Raw genomic sequence first — 19485 nt, 5'->3', positions numbered from 1 at the left:
AGTAAGCCCAACATGGGCTTACCGCTCGCTCTCCCAGGACTACTGCCGGTCCAACATGGCCACGGGCGGTAGTCCCACCCCAAGTGCATGCCATTTCCAGGGGAAAAAGAGAACTCCCAGAAATAGCTTGCGAAGCGATAATCCGGCGGTAATCGGGCATCACTGCACACTGCCCGGTTACCACCGGGTTAGCACAGGATCCCTTATTGCCACCTCAATGGGTGGCAGTAGGGCTCCCTACCGCATGGTCATGCGGTAAGAGTGATCTCACCACATGGCCATTTTTGTTTTGCTTTAACGGGCTATGGAAAAGAACAACCTGGCACATTGGAAAAACGGCCCCCGCCGCTAGCGCAGGGCCCTTTTTCCCGCAGCTTGGTAAAAGGACCCCTAGAAGTTCTCTCATACCTGAATTCAGGATGGTTCAATAAATCAACCCTTAGAATATACAGCAAAGGCAATTAAACCTTCCTAATTTATTCTTATCGTAAAGTATTATTTATCTTCTAGAATATTTACAAATATCTCTTTACTTTCATTCATAACTAATTGCTAATTTACATAATTTTCTATCATTTTTATACCTAATTGCTAATTTACATAATTTTCTATCATTTCAACTTTTGGGTTAACCTTTCTTTTCTTTAAAACAAAAAATCCTAGCTAAAGAATTTTCATTGAAAAGATAATAGTCGGTTCTAGTGAAACTTTTGTTGTGTGACTGGTCCTTGAAGGTCTTGAGTTCAGAATCATTATACTGATGACAAAAAGGCACTAGTAATGTTGATGCTTGTGGTGGCTTAACGGGATGCTAGCTCCCACAGGGACACAGAAGTTCCCGCTACGAATCCCAAAAATCCAACCAAGCCGATCAGGATGTTCTTGAAGATGGCCCAATGGCTAATGCCCTCTGAGTAGTAAGTGGCGATCTCCAGAAAGGGTGGAATGATAAGTGCCAAAACACTGCTACTTACAGAGCCCACCAACGAGATCACAATGTCTAATCGAGGTATAAGAATAGCCAGAATACCTGAGGGGAAAGAAAGACTCTTGTTAGCTAAGTATGGAAGAGTACTTGAAAGACTTATTAAATAACATAAAGTCAGATAAAAGTTGAGTGCTAATCTTCATTGAAAAGACTTTCCATACAAGATGTAATTCCTTCCACAACCCAAACAGAACATCCAGTTCAATATATTATTCACCTGTTTACATAGACATCAACGACATGATGTAACTTCAGCATATGCCAAAAGGTTATTCTACACTTAACTCCTTTTTCTGTTTAATAGTATCTGAGACCACACTAGCTTTTAACTCTCTGAAAGTAAGTCCAGCAAGTTCACTTATTTTCTTCAGGTCTGTCCACTTTACAAAAGTTTCATGCAGATGAAAGTTACAATAAGAAATCGTAGAGATCTACAGCATCCCTTTTGGTGTATCTTCAAATCCAATAGAGAACTCCTATTAAAATTATAGACACAGTAATACCTTAAAATTCTCCTGTATGACATGGATTCATTCTGATATAGGAATCCTCTTTAACAGTAAATAATGATATATCAATAGTTATGATCTTTTAAGAGATCCTGCATTAGTAATTTCATATTCATGATTTCATTTATACTTGGACTTGATGTAAGCAATTATAGACTTTAAATTAGGCAGAAATAGAAACTATCTCAAGGACTGATGCTGGGTGCTGGCAAAGAAAAAATTATTTTCATTTTAAAGTTTCTAAAAGACCACAGAATTAACGGAGTAATACCCAGCCCATGAAGACAAGCCAACAGGTGCCTGTCAGTAGAGAAGCCAATGTTCATATGATGAAATCAAACCTAGCCTTCTGAAGAGATAGCAATTAATGCCTCACTCGGGCTTTTAATCTTTGGTCAGGAGACGTCCTCCTGGTTAAGCTGCTACACTATCAAAATTGAGCTTTTATTACTTACCAATGGGAAAACAGTGGGAAGAGCCAGCAAAATAAAAAGAGAAGCAGACAGATAGTGTCGAGGATGTTTGGTAAGCTGGAACCAGTCAGAAAGTAGAAAGCCCAATGGAGAGACTCTGGGTACGGATGGCAGTTGGCATGTGCTTAACTGTGTATTTTTTTTACTTGGTGCTATCACTGCTGCCTCTTCCCATTGCCCCAGTAAGTGTTATTTACACAAACAGGAGTGAGAAGGAGCATAATTATGACTATTACAGAACAAGGAAAGGAGAAAGTATCATAGCTAATGAGGTGATGACAGGGAGGAGGCATCATGGCTGACAGAGGACACACTGTGCTGGGAGTGGCCACCATAGCTGGGTGTGAGGAAAAAGTAGAGAAGGGGCATCGTGACTAATCATGAGAAATAAAGGATGGTGGGGAAGAGGCATCATGATTATTAGGGAACGAGAGGTGTGGAGGTGGCATCATGACCGTCAGAGGCAGGGGGTGACTGTCAGAGGAAGAGAGGAGCAACGACAGCGTAGAGACAGAGAGAGAGCAGAGATACAAGAGAAGTGTTATGTTTGGGCTGTCAAGTGTCACAAATCTTCTTTTATAATGAGAGAGAAGAAGGGTGGTCTTATATTGAGGCTACAGAGCCCATGTTGCAGCCTAGAGCTGGCCTTGGGAATGTAGCGGTTGAGAAGAGACAAGCCTGAGAAAGGAGAAAAGCTGAGAGATGAGTAAGATTAAAGGGGTGAACCTAGGAGGAAAGAGGATGAGTTATTGAGTCTGTGGGGGTGAGAGTAAAGGTATAAGGCCGAGGAAGCAGAAAGTGGGTGAGAGAGAACGGATAAGCTGAGCCTGGAAGTAGCTGAGTCTGGGGAAAATAATCCTAGGGGACTGAGACTGGATAAAACTTAGGGAGGTAAGAGAGAATGAGACTTCAGTGGAGGTTCAGAGGGGATAAGTCTGGTAGCTGAGCTTAGAGAGAATGAGTGAGGGAGACAGAATAAATCTGGAAAAGGGGCTAATGAGGGAACAAAGCTGAGGGACAAGGGAGCAGATAAGTGGTCGAGTCTGAGAGTGAAAAACAGAGGGAATGAGCCTGCGGGAAGGCAAGAGAGAGGGGATGCAAAAAAAAGAGATGAGAACACAGAGGACACAGAATGAAGTGCAAAGAAGGGGAAGGGAAAGGAAGAGGGTCAAAGCAGACTAAAGGAAGAGTGGAAGGGAGTGAAAGGCTCATACATCACTTCCACCCACTCACTCACTACTCACCCAGTCACATCCACATACACACCCAACCCCTCTGCAAATCCACTCACTCATATACCCCACCCCTCTTACACTCACACAGACACCTTCCTATCCACACCACACAGTCCCCTTCCAGTCTACCCTTAAGAAATGCATCCCACTCACACCCTCTCACAAATGTCTAATTGTGTACTTGACTCAGAGAGAAATAAATCTTTGCATCAAGTTTTTATTAAGCTCTTTCCAAAATTTTATTTTTACTGTGCTTATTTTATACTAGAACCAATTTTAATGCTATCTAATGCATTTTAATTTTATTATTATAATTTTAACATTTTTTGTCTACCTTGAATTAACATTTTTTTATGGCAAAGCAGGCCTCTTCAATTGCAACAATTTCTTCAAGAGAAGAAAGTTCCGGATCCACTGCATTCAGTGAGCCTTTTGTAAAATACTCTGCAAATTGTGAATGTCCAGACTTGAATGTCCCTTTTCCTACCTAGATAACCTAAGCAAAATCGCGCTTAAGATATATTCAAACAGACAAAAAAAAAAGGGAAAAAAGTTTGAAAAGGCAGACTGGCCTGGAGGCTCAGTGGCTATATTGCAGATAGACTCCTGTTTGAACCCCAATTCGGGTCTTTTGGTCTCCAGATCTGCTGGAAATGCAGTAGAAATAGTGCTTACAGCTCCAAGGTTAACAGAATGGTACTCATTGTTTAAGGGTGGCTGGATTTAAGATCCATAACTAAAAGAATCCTGAAGGATTAATATATTTACATATTCTTGAAAATTTAAGAATATTAATCTGCTGCTTATTATGTTGTTTGAGCACTAGTTTGGTTTGGTTATCATCTGGGGCTGTGCAACTTACCTGCTAAAACAGGGTCCATTTCAGAAAAGGTTTGGGAAGCCCTAGTATAAAATCCCTGCATTATTTTCTACATTCTGCTTTCAGTGACTCAGTAGCTAGAATGGAGAAATAATAATATAAAAAGCACAGTCGATGAAGATGATGATGGTGGTACAGGCACACATCCTAGTTAAACTAACATTACCGATGGAAATATAATTTACAAAGGATATCTCTGTGATCTCTTTCAAAGTGTTTCTTCTATTTTAAATGAAATCAGAGCTGCTCCCTCAAATAGCACTGATGGTTAGACATGTCTTTGATGTGGTTTACAATAGGTCCTGCTGCCATTTCAACATTGTATTTTTCAAGAAATAACTATAAAATTGTTATCAAAGTAGATTTACAGACAAAAAAATAAGACCATACAATCTATCTAAAACAGAATTGAAACACTTCTCACCACATATATTACAATACAATCTGGATCAACGCAGAACACAAACAAGAGATCGAACGCAGTATGGGGCCCTTTTACAGAGCGGCGGTAAGCCCAACACAGGTTTATCACTCGCTCTTCTGGGACTACCGCCGGCCCAACGCGGCCACTGGCGGTAGTCCTGACCCGAGCACGTGCCATTTCTAGGGGAAAAAGAAAACTCCTGAAAATGGCTTGCATGGCGATAGCCCAGTGGTAATCGGGCATCGCCGCATGCAGCCCAGTTACCGCTGGGTTAGCACGGCAGCCCTTATCCCCACCTCCATGGGTGGCAGTAAGGGCTCTCTGTCACGTGGCCACGTGGTAAGAGTTCTCTGGCTGTGTGGTCATTTTGGGGAGGGAAGACATAAGCGAGAACTTTAACGCCCTTCAGAAACGGAAAGTGACGTGTCATATATGTGAATGAACGAGTAAGCCTACCTAAAGAGGAAAGTTTACTTGGATTTAGCATGGAATGCAGGAGTTAGATCATGAAGGATTCTAAAATTAAAAACACATAGCTTAAATGCCAGACGAGCCACCACAGGCAACTGAACCAAAAGTGAGAAAACCCTATCATACTTCTTTAATCTATAAATCAGTCATATGGTGTATTTTGCCATGTTTGAGTGTCTTTTTTTCTGTTTGGCTAAGCAACTAGTATATACGACATTACAATAGTCCAGTTCTGTCATTATAAGGGCCTGTACTGATGTCTTAAAATGCTCAAACAAAAAATATTTATGAACTCGATGCAATATTTTCAACTTATGAAAAGGTTTCTTAATCAAGATATTATGGCTTTTAGGGAAAGGAGGAGATGGTGGTTGCTTAGGATGGGCCATTTGCCATCACGTTTCTATGTTTCTCTGTTTCCTGTAACAATACAGTGACACTTTACAAGATCCAAAGAAAACAACTGAACACAGGAGGGGGAGACAGGGAGGGGGGAGAAGGTGTAGTGTGGATTCTCGGGCGGTCCGGATACTGCAATATTTAGGGGTCCAGATTCTCATGAAGTCTGATTTTCTGGCATCTGGATTTTTGGACTTCTACTGTATATGCTAGAATTCGAAACATTTACACTCATAACTTTATATAGAATTTCCCCAAAATGGATGAAAACATAACTTCTAAATAACCAATGCATCACCACCATCGGGTTTTAATCACTAGGCAGCCAGGGGCCTGGCAATTTGAGAAACCTTAGCCACCCACAAAATTAACTGCATTCCTTCCTTCTTATTGCATCTATCCTTTAGTCAGAAGAGAGGAAATGAGAAAGAAGAGGCTTAAAGCCTATTCACAGCGGAGGAAGAAAACAAGGAACTGAAAAATGTGTACTTACATGTGAGACACACCAGAAGAATGCGTACAGTCAGGTTCACGAAAAGAGTCCAGCGCTCTGCCACCCGAGAGGTGGCGGCGGGGATAATAATTTCAGCAGCAACATAGAACTGCAATGCATACGTGATGAATATCGCAAAGGAGTAAAGCAGTTTCACAGACTGATACAACCTGCATGCAAGGAGAGCAGATATTCCATCACATTGTGCCCAAAATGAAGCAAGTCATATCACTCTAGTAAAAATGATTAGTCTAGCCTCTGAAAGGGCGATTCTAAAAAGGGGCACCTATCTGAGATTAATCCATGACAGAAAGTAAGCAGCTACTTTCCTTGGTAGAATACTAGTGTATGTGTTATTATCGGGTAGGATTTGTTACTCACTATGTATGGGGTAATAGCGCCCTCCTTTTGCACTGTGCTTCTGGATTGTTTGTTAATGCAAATTACTTAATAAAAATTAATTGATACAAAAAAAAAAGAAATACCAGGATAGAAGGGCAAATACGCACCCCTAGTTCAGGCACAACCACGTACATCAGTCATACAGTGGTGCAAATGTCCACACCTAACTTGCTAAAAAAAAGTGTGTAAATTGTAGTATTCTATAATTTATATATGTAACTGTAAACCCTGCCCACACTCCACCCAGGGCTGGCGTTAGGGGCTGGCGAACAGGGCAATTTCCCTGGGCCCCCGTACTACAGGGGGCCTCCAAACTTGCCTCAAGCTGAAGAAAGCATAGGCTTAAGACCAGCTTTGGGGCCCTCTCCCCCCTTTCTGCCCTGGGCCCCTGAATGTCTAACACTAGCCCTGACTCCACCCATGAGTATGCACACCTTCACACTATGCACCATTGCATTTGGGTGCCTTTTTGAATAGAACATAGCCAAAATATTGGCATTTACATGAATATGTAAATTCGTTAATCCAACACTTTAAAGCAATATACAATAGGCAGCACCATTACAACATATTCTACTAATGTGGACCTTGGTAGAGAATCTTTTACTTCTTTATTTATTTTAAACAGCTCTTTAAAAATCCAGGTAATCTCCAATCATGCTCTGATTATTCAAAGCAATTTGTGAATGACTGCAAAAACTGTGGCGTCCTGTACACTCCTGGAATGCTTACAGGACAAATGCTATATATATATTGGGACCAAAGAACTACATGCAGTTAACTGGAGCGTTCACTTAACCGTTGTGACCAAAAGAAGCTTGACATCTGATAAACATATGTACAGTATACAGTCTCCGTTAACTGACGTTAGGCTTACTTGAAATAATCAGTTATAGTCCTCCGTACACTCTTGTGTCTGTGAGTTCCATGACTACGTCTGCCAGATGGTAAAAACTGTCATAGCACTGACATCCAGTGGCCTCCAGATAGGTCCGCACGGTGTTGAGACTCTCTAGCGCTCTTGCAAAAGTGACAGGAGGAGGTTGTTGAATTTCGTCAGCATGTGCCTCGCTGCTCATTTCATCATCTGTTCCATCATTAGCCGTTGTTGCCTGCCTGTAGGCACATATCTCGACATCAGTGCTGTCTTCGGCTGTCTGTAGAACAGCTACGTAGCGATGGAACTCCTCTTCAGTAACACCGGCTGGGATGTCAATAACCTGTTCATCTGCCACGTTTGCAACAGCTGCATCTGTTTCATCCCTCTCCACAACCTTAACAAAGCTTGCCCGCTTGCAGCAGTTCACAATGGTTGCCTGTATAACATGATTCCAGGCTTCTTTCTGCATATGTAGGGAATGCAACAGTGATAGATTACGAGCCAGTTCAACAGCATGTTTAACCTTGCCAGTCTAGTCATCCATAACGCTCATGACGACGTAGCACAACAGCCCAATAATATTGCTTGAAATTGGCTATTATGCCCTGATCTATAGGTTAGATCAGAGAGGTAGTGTTTGGTGGCAGGAAGACCACCTTGACGTTAGACAGCCTGACATCATCACAGTGTGCAGCACAATTATCACAAAGCAACTAAATCTAACGCTTTTGTGCCCGCATTCCAGTGTCTAACTTCTTTAGCCACTGCTTCCAAATTTCTCCAGTCATCCATGAATTTGCGTTACCCTGGTATGACACAGGAAGTAGCTTAACATTATTGAAGCAACAGGGCTGTTTGCTCTTTCCAGTGACGAGTGGTTCCAACTTCTCACTCCCATCCATATTGCAGCAAAGGAGGATCGTCAGTCGGTCCTTCGACATTTTACCTCCTGTAGTTTCGGCTTAATTGAATGCAAGTATTCCATCAGGAATCGCTCGCCAGTAGAGAGCGTTTTCGTCAGCATTGAAAATGTCACGAGGTGTAAATTCGTTCAAGATGGAAGGAAGAACTGAAGCAACCCAATTTTCAGCACCAAAGTCATCAGTGTCTTGTTTTTCACCATGCTGTTTCTTGAATTTTATGTTATTCCTCTCCTTCCATCTTTCCAACCATCCAACAGTGGCTTTGAATTCAGTTAGTCCAAGACTTTCAGCTAGCTGATTAACTTTCTCCATAAGCAGTGGACCACTGACAGGAAACTGTCTGCTCCTGACGCGAGAAAACCACCGAAGAGCATCTTCTACCTCCTCAGCTTTTCCCACCCGTTTTTGTTTCCGTTGTGGATTTGTATTGTTTTGCCAGTCTTCCATAAGCTGGCCTTTCTGCTTCAAGATACATGAAATTTGACTGGGATTGACACCATATTCTTTAGCAGTAGATGCTTGACTTTGTTTGTTTTCTATTTTTTTAAGAACTTCTACTCGTTCAGCCAGTGTTAAAGTCTTACAGTTGCGTGACGACAACTCCAGTGTACACTCTTAACAGCATTCTTTCACTTATTCTGCCTGTGGCAGTTAAAGGGACGGTAAATTTGAAATCTCGTTGGTTGTCACGCGCCAATCGGCTTCCATATTCTGTGTATGCACTTATGCGGAGTCTTTCCTGCAGAGGAGCAGTCTTAAACCATGCATATAAGCGAATCTTGCACTTATCAGTGGTGCGCTAAACCGGTTTGTCCCACCAGAAATTGAAGGCGCCCAAAACGGGACCGAAGTACGGCATGCAGTTAAACAGAGCATGCACTTATCCGATGTGCAACAACCAAAACTCACCAGCAGTTGGGCAAGCTGAGAGTAATGCTGGCCATAATTGTATCCCCAAATCGTAGGTAGCCCAGGGTTCCCATGCTGACATACAGAACTGTCACCAGTAACATTCCTACATAAAGCACAGGCCGGAACTGCTGAGGGCGCTGCATTTTATTTTCCAAGGGTAGGATCTATGGAAAAAATACAAAGCATTTAGGAAGTTTATAAATTTTAGAGTAATGATGTTAGATCAATTTTGCATATGCTGTTTACGTTAAAGCTACCTTTTTTTCAAGAAAGTCAAGATATAAACAAGTAATTTTGTATCTCAGGCATCCTTAAGTGGGTTTATGTATTCACTTGGTCTAGTTATCTATGCAGACATTAATTCCCAAACCATTAGATTTCAATTTAAATTATTCACCTTTCCAAATTCAAACTCAAGACACATTACATTCGAAGGGTTTACAGTAGTTCCTTGCAACAGGGGCATGGAATGCAACATGATAAAGTTTTATCATAGGCCTCCTAGCTTGTGCATAAGTTACAACAGCTTTCCAAGGGAAAGTAAGCCCCCACAGAAAGCATACATGCATATTTACACCTGCTGTAAAATAGATGTAAATTTCCCAGCTCATTTTATGAGTTACAAAAGCACGGGAAGTCAGGTGCAAGGCCGTCAATGGATTCTCTTTTTAAAAAATGCTCTGTCCTACAAAAAGGCAGAACCTTACCGTTCCAATGCCTTCGGCAGCGAAGATTGCTGTACCAAAGAAGAGTGTATAGGACCTCCAGTCAGTTACATAAGGCAGACTACTTGGATTTGGAATATCCTATCAGTGATGGGAAGAAGAGAAATGGGAATGAGATTGATATTAGCAACAAAAACATGTTGCGAAACCTTTATAACCTACAAACTCTGAATACCAGCCATAAGGTATGTACTTTAAAATCTATTAAATTCCTGATTCCAGGCATTATATGGTTATGAATTACCTCTATGGCATATATTTTCTTTGTTCTATTTATTAATATTTCATATTTAGTTTAACTGTTGTTCAAATAAAAAATGTTAATCACGATTAATCACCTGATTAAAAAATTTGATTGCAGTTAATTGCATTTTTAATCATTATCCAGAGTGCCACTAAATATTCCCTCTGACCTCCACAGCTTCAGTCCACTACCCAATTAGCTAACCATTTAATGGGATGAATATCAGGGGGATTAATTTCACTGTTCTTCCAAAGTCCCTCCATCAGAACATCCACTCGTCTCAAAAGTGCCCCAAGAGCAAACTCCTCCCAAAGAGCCCCTCCCAATAAAATCCTTCCAAAAGCCACCAACCAAAGCATCTCCCCTCCCCAACAGCCCCTTCAAACAACCACCTCTCCCAAAGAACCTCCCAATAGCATCCACTCCCTCCTAAAGACTCAACCACTCTTTAGGGCATTTCCTTGACTGCCTCCATTATTATGATTTTTAGGCTGTTTGTTTTTCTGTGCAGGTCTTGTGAGATACCATAAGACCTGGGGTCATTACTCAAGCCTGTGGCTTGACTCCCTTTGCTTTCCCCAAGAACTGACCCTCTCTCTTCTGTCTTCCTCAGTGTTTAGTCCCTATATCAGTCCAGCCATCTATCCCCTTTCATAGCACCCTCAGAATTTTAGTTTGACCTGTGGTTGTACCAAAGTGCTCTCCACCCACAAAGCCGCCTGCTCTCTGAAAGAATGTGTTTTAAGAGCACCTGCCACTAAGAAGTTAAGCCGAAGCAATGGCTTCCTTAATCTATTTCAGGCTGTAGTCGCCTGAAATATCGCCAGGTCCTTTGTTCAACCAGCTAACATAACAAACCGACTATCCTGACCAAGGCACAAAACTTGCTCTCCAGGCCACCACCCTACCTGAGAAAACATGACCAAGACACAAAACTAGATCTCCAAGCCATCTCCTCACCTGAGAGAAGATGACCGAGACACAAAACAGTCTGCAGTCTCTTCACTACTGGCACTCAAGGATACTTATCTACCTCAGGGAGAAAAAAAAAAGACAGAGGCACAAAAGAGACTGCAGACAGAATCAACTATATAAGGAAAACACTGTATATTCTGTTAGTGAAACATGGTAAGGTTGAAATACCACATCATCAGCTATTAGAGCACAATAGCTCTACCAAGTAGGAGATAGGGCCTAATCACAATCAAAACTTTCAGAAGGGAATTGGAAAACGTGTTGAAAGACAGCTGTATGATGAAACTGCAGTGCTCACCTCCAAGCAGTTCAGAGCCAAGCATTAGTCAGACTAACCACTGCTGGCTGCTCCCTCCAAGCTCACAGTCTCCACAAGTCACACCACAGATGAGAAAGGCTCAGGACTGACACTCTGTCCCAAGGTCTCCAGAAAACCTCTTTCCTTCTCCTTTCTTTCTTTTTTAAGGATATTGTGCTGGAAAAGGAGAACTCCACAGGAGAGGAACAGTGGCCTAATTGTTAGTGCAGCAGGTTGCAGTCCTGGAGAACTGGGTTCAATTCCCACTGCTGTCTGATCAAGCTTTACTTTCAGATTCACCAGCATATCTGGCAAATTGTTTAATTCCTTTCATCCCAGATCAAAGCCCTTGTTCCTCCTAGGCCTCTACTTGCTAATCCACTTCACTCCAGAATTTGTCTTCAAGATCGAATGCTCCCCCATCACTTTTTTGGTCCCTCAACTCTGGAATGTGCTACCTCTATCTCTGCACCAAGAGCCTTTGTTGCAGAAATTCAAGAAGGTCTTCAAGACATATTTATTTTCAGCAGGCTTTTGGATAGGCCTCTTTGTGGGCAATACCTGCAATTTTTGCTCTTTGTCTTTGTGGTTTGTTTTAAGTTGCATTTTTTATTTTTTTTATTGTAATCTGCCTTGATAGGTCATCAGTTCAAATAGCGGTCACATATATTTTTCATAATAATAATCATCAACATCATGATAACAGCAATTTCATTACGTGGAGGGGCATAATCGAACGGGGCGCCCAAGTTATCCTGAAGGCATCCTCGCAGGACGTCCTCGCGAAGGGGCAGGGAAATCCGCATTATCGAAACAAGATGGGCGTCCATCTTTTGTTTCGATAATACGGTCGGGGTTGCCCAAATCTCAACATTTAGGTCGACCTTAGAGATGGTCGACATAAATGTTGAGATGGTCCACCTTAGAGATGGTCGCTCCCGGTTTTCGGCTATAATGGAAACTGAGGACGCCCATCTAAAAAACAACCAAATCCAACGTGGGAGGAGCCAGCATTCGTAGTGCACTGGTCCCCCTGACATGCCAGGACACCAACTGGGCACCCTAGGGGGGACATCCAAAATGTGGATGTTTCTGTGAGGACAGATGTTTCTGTGAGGACATCGATGCCTGGATGTTTCTGTGAGAAGGATGTCCATGCCTTTGCTATGCCTCTGACACCCCCTTTACTTATTTGGATTTTGGATCACAAGTAGCAGCAGTGGGATTTGAACCAGCCACCTCTGGATTGCAAGACCAGTGCTCTAACCACTAGGCCACTCCTCCACTCCACTCCCTTGAAATTTGGCCATCCCTGTGGGGGGGGGGGGAGAGGTTCAGGACATCCAAAGTGTTTGAAAGAAGGATGTCCACGCCTTCGCTATGCCTTCGCTGACACACACATACCTCTCCTCCCAGGGACCTGTATACTGCTGCGATGGACCTGAGTATGACATTTCAGGCTGGCAAAAAAAGTTTTTAAAGTTTTTTTTTTCGGGGTGGGAGGTGGTTACACAGACCACTTGCTTAATGGATGTAGCAAAATTGCTCAAACTGACTACAAACAATGTCACGACAGGGTAGCCACAACGATCCGCTGGAGTTTGGCCATGAAGTTCAACTTTAGAGTCAATAAATACTGATATAATCACCATGTAGAAAAAACTCATAGAAAATGAAAAGAAGTCAATATTTTATTGGATGTGAGACTTCAAATAGACCAGCATTTGGAACATCACACACCTGATATCACGGTAATCGAAAATACTGTGATTTTCATCAACATTGTGGTACAGCAGACACAAGAATTAAAGACAAAGGGTTCAATATTAAGACTGTGGGAGGTAGGCAGGCTGAATCCCGTGGTCGATGCCGAGCCTGGATATTCAACGACGGGCCATTTCCAGTGACCGGCATTAAATATCTGGGTGTTTTTTGGGCCAGCTAAGTTGAAACCAGCCAAGGATAGGCCTGCTATTTTGGTGGCTGAATTGGCCATTGCGTGATGTAACCGGTTATCCGTCAAGCACTAACCGGAAATATTCAGTGAGAGATAACCGGTGATCTCCTGCTGTAATACTGCCGGATAGCCGGTTAAGTGCCATTTAACCAGCCAGGAGCCATTCTTGGCTGGTTAAATGGTTTTAAATATCAGGCAGAAAGAAGTGGAAAAATTAACAAAGTATCAAGACCTGACAACAGAAATGGGAAGAGTCTGAAACAAGCTATGATGGGTTATCCCTATTGTTGTAGGAGCCTTAGGCTGTGTTACACCAAGGTTGTACGAATTTCTATAAAACCTTCAAATTTCAGATTCGACAATAATGGACTTAAAGAAAATAGTTTTGCTGAGCTCAAGCGAGATTTACAAAGATGCCTGGATAATTCCTAAGCTTCTGGATGAACCTTGAATTCTCCACTGATACCAGACAAATCTTGTTTGTGTTATGCCATGTGTAATAATAATACTATTATGAACATTTAAGAAGTAAAGTTTTATTTTCTAGTATCAACTGAACTGGACTGTTGTACTTACCCTGAGGATATACTGGTATATCATGATTACACTGACCAGCATAGCGATATTGGCCAGGAGGGAAAAGACTGCTAAATACTTGAGATTCTGGATGAATACCAGGAGGACGAGAAAAGGCAGAAAGCACACCATATAGAGCCGGGAGTCCATGGTATTTTTTAACACCACCGTCTCATTGGAATGGCAGTTGCTGGTTGTAGCATGGGCTGCTTCAACAACCTAAATTTATGAATTGACAAAGAAAGGTTTTTAAAAATAAAAGAGTTATATTGCATTGCAAATTCTGAGCAGTAGCATATTTAGTTACATTAGATTCTCTGAAATCCTTGAGAGCAGTTAATTTGACAAGTTTCAAACAAGTTACATTGCTTGAATCAAGGCTAGGCCACTTTAGCTGGTTGAGTCAGTATGTTAGGTATGTTTCAAATGAAATCTCTATTAGGTTTTATCAACACCATAAAAACAAATTGAAACAAATTTTCATGGAGGCTAGTTGTCAAACTGCCCAGAAAACAGCTAGACAGGTGTGTACAAATTAAACAAAAATAAACAAATATACATACAGGCTAAGAGTATGACAACAAAAAATATACTGTTTTGGGATCTCTTTCCCAATGCAAATCTCATGCATCCATACCTGCTTCACGTTGTCAGCAAGAAAAACAAAGTACACACAGCAAAATCCCAGCTGCGTGACAATCAATAACAAATCAATAATCCGTCTGCAATCAAAAAAAAAAGAAGAAACCCAGTCAGAAATCCATATTTTATATCTATCTTAGCCAGTTGTGATGTCTGTATATCATATTATTATATTATAGAAGATGACACTGACATTTTGTGGCCACTATTGGTACTACAGCCTCACAGAAATAAAGTGAATAGAGAGAGAAGCAAATAAGGTTTTAGTACAGATAAATAGGCAAATAAGGGGTTAGGATAAATAAATATAAACAAAATCTAATTAACAGGCTCATTTTCAAAAGAGATAGACATCCAAAAAGTGACATGTCGGCATTTGGACGTTTATCTCACAGAAATGTCCAAATCAGTATTATCGAAACCTCTTTTTGGACATATTTCTCCGAAGTCCGTCAGAAGGACATCCAAATCTCAAGGGGGCGTGCCAGGGGCGTGGTCAAGGCGGGACTTGGACATCTTTCAGCCATACTGGAACAAAGCAAAAACATCTAGAACTAAAACTTAGAAGTTTTTAGCTAGACCTGATTTTATTATGAATAAGGCACAAAAAGGTGCCCCAAATGACCAGATGACCACTGGAGGGAATCAAGGATGACCTCCCTCTTACTGCCACAGTGGTCATTAACCCCCCCCCCCCCCCAAAAAGTGAGTTGAAGAACATTACTTATCAGCCTCTATGCCAGCCTCAGATGTCATACTCAGGTCCATGACAGCAGAATGCAGGTCCCTGGAGTAGTTTAGTAGTAGGTACACTGCACTTCTGACAGATGGACCGAGGCCTATACCCCCACTACCTGTTACACTTGTGGAGAAAACTGTGTGCCCTCCAAAACTCACCAGAAACCCACTGTACCCACATATAGGTGCGCCCTTCACCCGTAAGGACTATGGTAGTGGTGTTTGTTGGGGGTAATGGGTTTTTGGGAGAGGGTTTGGGGGGGGGGGGGCTTAGCACACAAGGTACGAAAGCAGTGGTGAGATGTATACCTGGAGCATTTTATGAAGTCCACTGCAGTGCCTCTAGGGTGCCTGATTGCTGTCCTGGGATGTCAGGGAGACCAGTCTACTAAAAATGCTAGCTCCTCCTACGTCCCAGTGGATTGATTTGTACGTTTTACACTTGGACTTTTTTTTGGGGGGGGGGAAATGGCCTTAAATCAAAGACGTCCAAATCGCAAAACGTCCATATCACAGGACGTCCATTGTATTTTCGAACACAAAAGATGGACGTCCATCTTTTTCGAAAATGACCTTCTTCCCAGTTCTGAATTTGGACGTCTTTGTAAAACATTCAAATTCTGATTTAGACGTTTCTTTCGAAAAGGCCCCTCTCAATATTTATTTTTTATTTCTGTCTTTTTTATGTTTAAATCATTTTTTATTGAAACTGCAATTACGCTAAAAACACGTACAACATACACAATTTTCTGTTTGCTGATCCCAGCTTGCTATGTTACAATCAATGTTTATAACATCTATCCAAGACAGTTACATGTCCCATATGATTTGCTTTTTCTTTATTTTCTAGATTCCTTCCCCACCCTTCCCTCCCGCTTCCCTAACCCCCATGCTCATTCCTAAGTGTTCTTCATCCCCCTACATCCCTCCCCCTCCCCCTTCCTGTATGTGTCTCTTTTACCTGTGCTCATCCAGTATCCCCCAATCCTCAGGGCAGCCCGTTGAGCACTTGACTACGTGCTCGGGGCGATATCTTGTTTATGTATTTCCCCCAGATGCTTAGAAACTGTGTCCTTCTCTTTGGTGTCCAGCGTGCCCCTCTAGCCTCCCAAAGCATCAGTTGATGTAATTTGTTTCTCCAATACCAATGAGAGGGGGGCACGTCCACCACCCAATGGTTGAGAATGCACTTTTTCCCCACTATGCATGCCTTGCTCAGAAACAGCCGCTCCCCCTGGGTCCCAACCCCCCACTGCCCAGGGATACCCAATATCATTTTCGCAAAGGTGAGAGCAATTGGGTACCCCAGCACCTCTCCCATGTATCTGCCCAATTTCCCCCAGAAGGCTTTGAGAGCTCTACACTGCCATAAGCAATGCACCAATGTTGCACTGTTCTGTTTACATTTCGGGCAGCTGTCTGAAGACACTACTTTAGCATGGAAAGCCCTTCTAGGGGAAAAGTATTATTTCTGTCTTTTTTTCACACCTGTGTCTCACCCATTCTTCTCCCCTTTGAATGCCCCCTTGCATTTACGTGCAAAGGCAGTTGCACACTAAAGTTGAGTGCATACTCAGTAGTTACATGGTAACTGTCATAGTTGTGCATGAAAGTGCTAGTAGTATTCTACAACTTATCTGCGCAATTGGCACCTATCTTTAGGGGATTGTATTATAGGATGAGGGGGGGAAATGTGGTAACTGCAGACTGGATTTGGATCTGAGACAGAGAGAGATAAACACTCACTACCACTTGAGATACAACCCACACCTGAAACTTCCAGTAAACGGCACTGTTTTCTTAGTATATTACTTTGCTTTTTGGTGCTCTCTATTGATTTGCTCCCTAAATAACATCAAGCTTAGTATTTGGGAGTTTCATGTTTCCACAGAGCAGTTACTAGCACTGCCAGCTCATTCTGAGTCAACTAAAGCTCAACACAAAACTGAACACTATAAACTAAACAAACCAGAACCAAACAAAGCTGTGAAATTAGACCATGGTTTTTCTGTGAGAGTTGCTGCCTTGTTTCCTAACCCAGCTCAGGATTAGAACCAGAGCAGACATACTGATGCGTACTGACACTCCTCATTCAGCAGCAGACACGAAGACTTGATGTACATTAAGCAATGCGTGAAGAGAAATTATGTCTTACCTGATAATTCTCTTTCCTTTAGTTCTACCAGACCAGTGGGATTAGTTGTGTCCGTCGACCAGTGGATGGAGACAGAGAAATAAAGTAGTTCTTTGTGAGTTGCCCTCTAAGGGTATCATGTAGCTCTGGAATGTTCAGTATTTCGACTAGGTATGGAAGAAAGTGGGATGTTTGACCACGGAAATACAAAACCTGGTATTTTTAAGATCCATCTCTCCAGGTCTTGTATTTCCGTGGTCAAACATCCCACTTTCTTCCATACCTGTGTTCTCCCGTGGGGTGTTAGAGTATTTCAACTAGTCAAGCCATGGTGCTCATGATCATACTGCTAATCAATAGGAACCCCTCCCCTTCACATTGCACAATGAATATATAAGCCACACCAACTAGGTAGACGGAACCTCAACCAATATGTAGGAGTTCCACAGTCAGGAGGTGTGAGAAACAGGGTAAAGTGAACCTCAACTGATACTCAGCACTTCCACTGAGACAGAAGGTGGGTGACACTGAGTAAATGGAAGCCCTCCCGATATGCAGCACTTCCTCTAAGTCAGGAGGTGTGAGAAGTACAGCAGATTGAACCTCATCTGACATTCGGTACAACCACAGGATCAGAAGGCATGCGAGACTGAGGGCATTGACCCTCAACTGACACACCCTTCCACTGAGACAGAACGTGGGCGACACTGAGAAAGTGAACTTCTACTGACATGCAACACTTCCAAGTCAGGAGACTTGTGTGAATGAGTAGATTCAATCTTTACTGACATGCTGCACTCCACAAAGACTGGAGATGCTCAACAATAAAGACCAGCAGCAGAGAGATGGAGTAGATCGAACAGTCGGTCCACTGAAACACAAGGATGCGAGACACAGCAGACTGAAGAAATTCTGAAACCGTCCTTGACAAAAAGAGATAATGAAATTCTCTTGGGGTGGGTTTCTGGACTGGTCTGGTAGGACTAAAGGAAAGAAAATTATCAGGTAAGACAATTTCCCCTTCCTCATTGTCCATACCAAACCAGTTCAGACCAGTGAGATGTAGCAAAGCAATGGCTAAAAGGGGTGGGACAAAATGAATGAGATCAAAACATGGAAGAAAAATCACTCTGTGAGGAGAATTGAAAGAAGGTCTTAAAACTTAGAGAACAGAGAACTCTATGTCTACACCGGGCCCTAAATGAATATCATGGCCAGGATACTGAGCGCTGAACTGGTGTAAAAAGCACTGGAACTAAGTGGTCCAGAAGGTATCCCAAATTAGGAGGAAAAGGTTTCTATGCCTTAAAGGAGAAAGAAACAGGATGGACAAGAAATGAAACATTTCAGTCCATAACATGTTGCCAAAGATGTGGAAAGAAGCCAAGGAGATAGCGATGTACTACAGGTTACCAGGGCAGAGTTAAAGCCTGCCAACAAACCACACCAGTACCAAACAATACTACCAGCAAAGATATAAGCTTAGAAGAGAGAAGGAATAGCCTTCAGAATTGTTTGGCCAGAACAGCAGATCAAAGAAAAATAGGTGGGAAGAACTCCAGCTGCCAGCTGAACCATTCAAGAGCAAAGCATTAGAGAGGTCCAACTCCAAGTTAAATAAAAATAATTTACCAAATTGAGAGGATAAGTCCTACCAAATAAAAAATTTCTCTGAAAAGGCACCTGAGGAGTCTACCAACAGCCGCGTTGGGAAAGGGGGGGAGGGACCTGACACCACCAGGTGTCATCCAGCTCCAGTCACATCATAAGGCAGATTTTTTTCAAAAGGAGCTAACTTGCTCATTAGTAAAACCCCTGCTCTACTAAACCCTGTAAACAGCTGAGTTAGGAGCCATAAGAGCACCAAACAGGAGCTGTGCAATCCATCATCCATCTGCTTGGAGACAGAGAAAATACTGAACATTCCAGAGCTGCGCGATACTCTTAGAGGGCAACTCACAAAGAATTACTTTCTTCTACTTCCATTTGCTGGTTGATGGACACAACTAGTCCCAGTGGCCTCGACTGGTCTGGTACGGACGACAAGAAAAGAGGTTTTGTGGTCCTTGGTGTAATTCATTTAATGTACATGTGCTCTGTTGGATTATTGTCAGTCATCACACCCTACACCGAGAAAACTTTTTCTATTAAAATAATACTATGTGGCGAACATATTCCAGCTAAGCCACATCCTCAATAAGAAGGTT

General features: G+C 42.3%; 1 protein-coding gene across 4 annotated transcripts in view; it reads right to left on the bottom strand.

Annotated features, from left to right (window-relative positions):
* Positions 1 to 294: 294 nt before the first annotated feature.
* LOC115475758 (proton-coupled amino acid transporter 1-like) overlaps positions 295 to 19485 on the bottom strand; it is an 81439-nt gene continuing 62248 nt past the window's right edge. For all 4 annotated transcript variants that reach the window (XM_030211721.1, XM_030211722.1, XM_030211723.1 and 1 more), the window contains 6 exons: positions 14402 to 14486; positions 13765 to 13983; positions 9697 to 9795; positions 8987 to 9153; positions 5873 to 6042; positions 295 to 1030 (listed from right to left, as the gene is read on the bottom strand). In XM_030211721.1, coding sequence (XP_030067581.1) covers positions 801 to 1030; positions 5873 to 6042; positions 8987 to 9153; positions 9697 to 9795; positions 13765 to 13983; positions 14402 to 14486 — 970 coding nt within the window. In that variant the 3' untranslated portion in view covers positions 295 to 800. The remainder of the gene's footprint in view (positions 1031 to 5872; positions 6043 to 8986; positions 9154 to 9696; positions 9796 to 13764; positions 13984 to 14401; positions 14487 to 19485) is intronic.

Source organism: Microcaecilia unicolor, chromosome 8, assembly GCF_901765095.1.
Source record: "Microcaecilia unicolor chromosome 8, aMicUni1.1, whole genome shotgun sequence".
Lineage (NCBI taxonomy): Eukaryota > Metazoa > Chordata > Amphibia > Gymnophiona > Siphonopidae > Microcaecilia > Microcaecilia unicolor.
The sequence above is the reverse complement of the archived record's forward strand: the minus strand, read 5'-3'. Positions and strand labels throughout refer to the sequence as shown.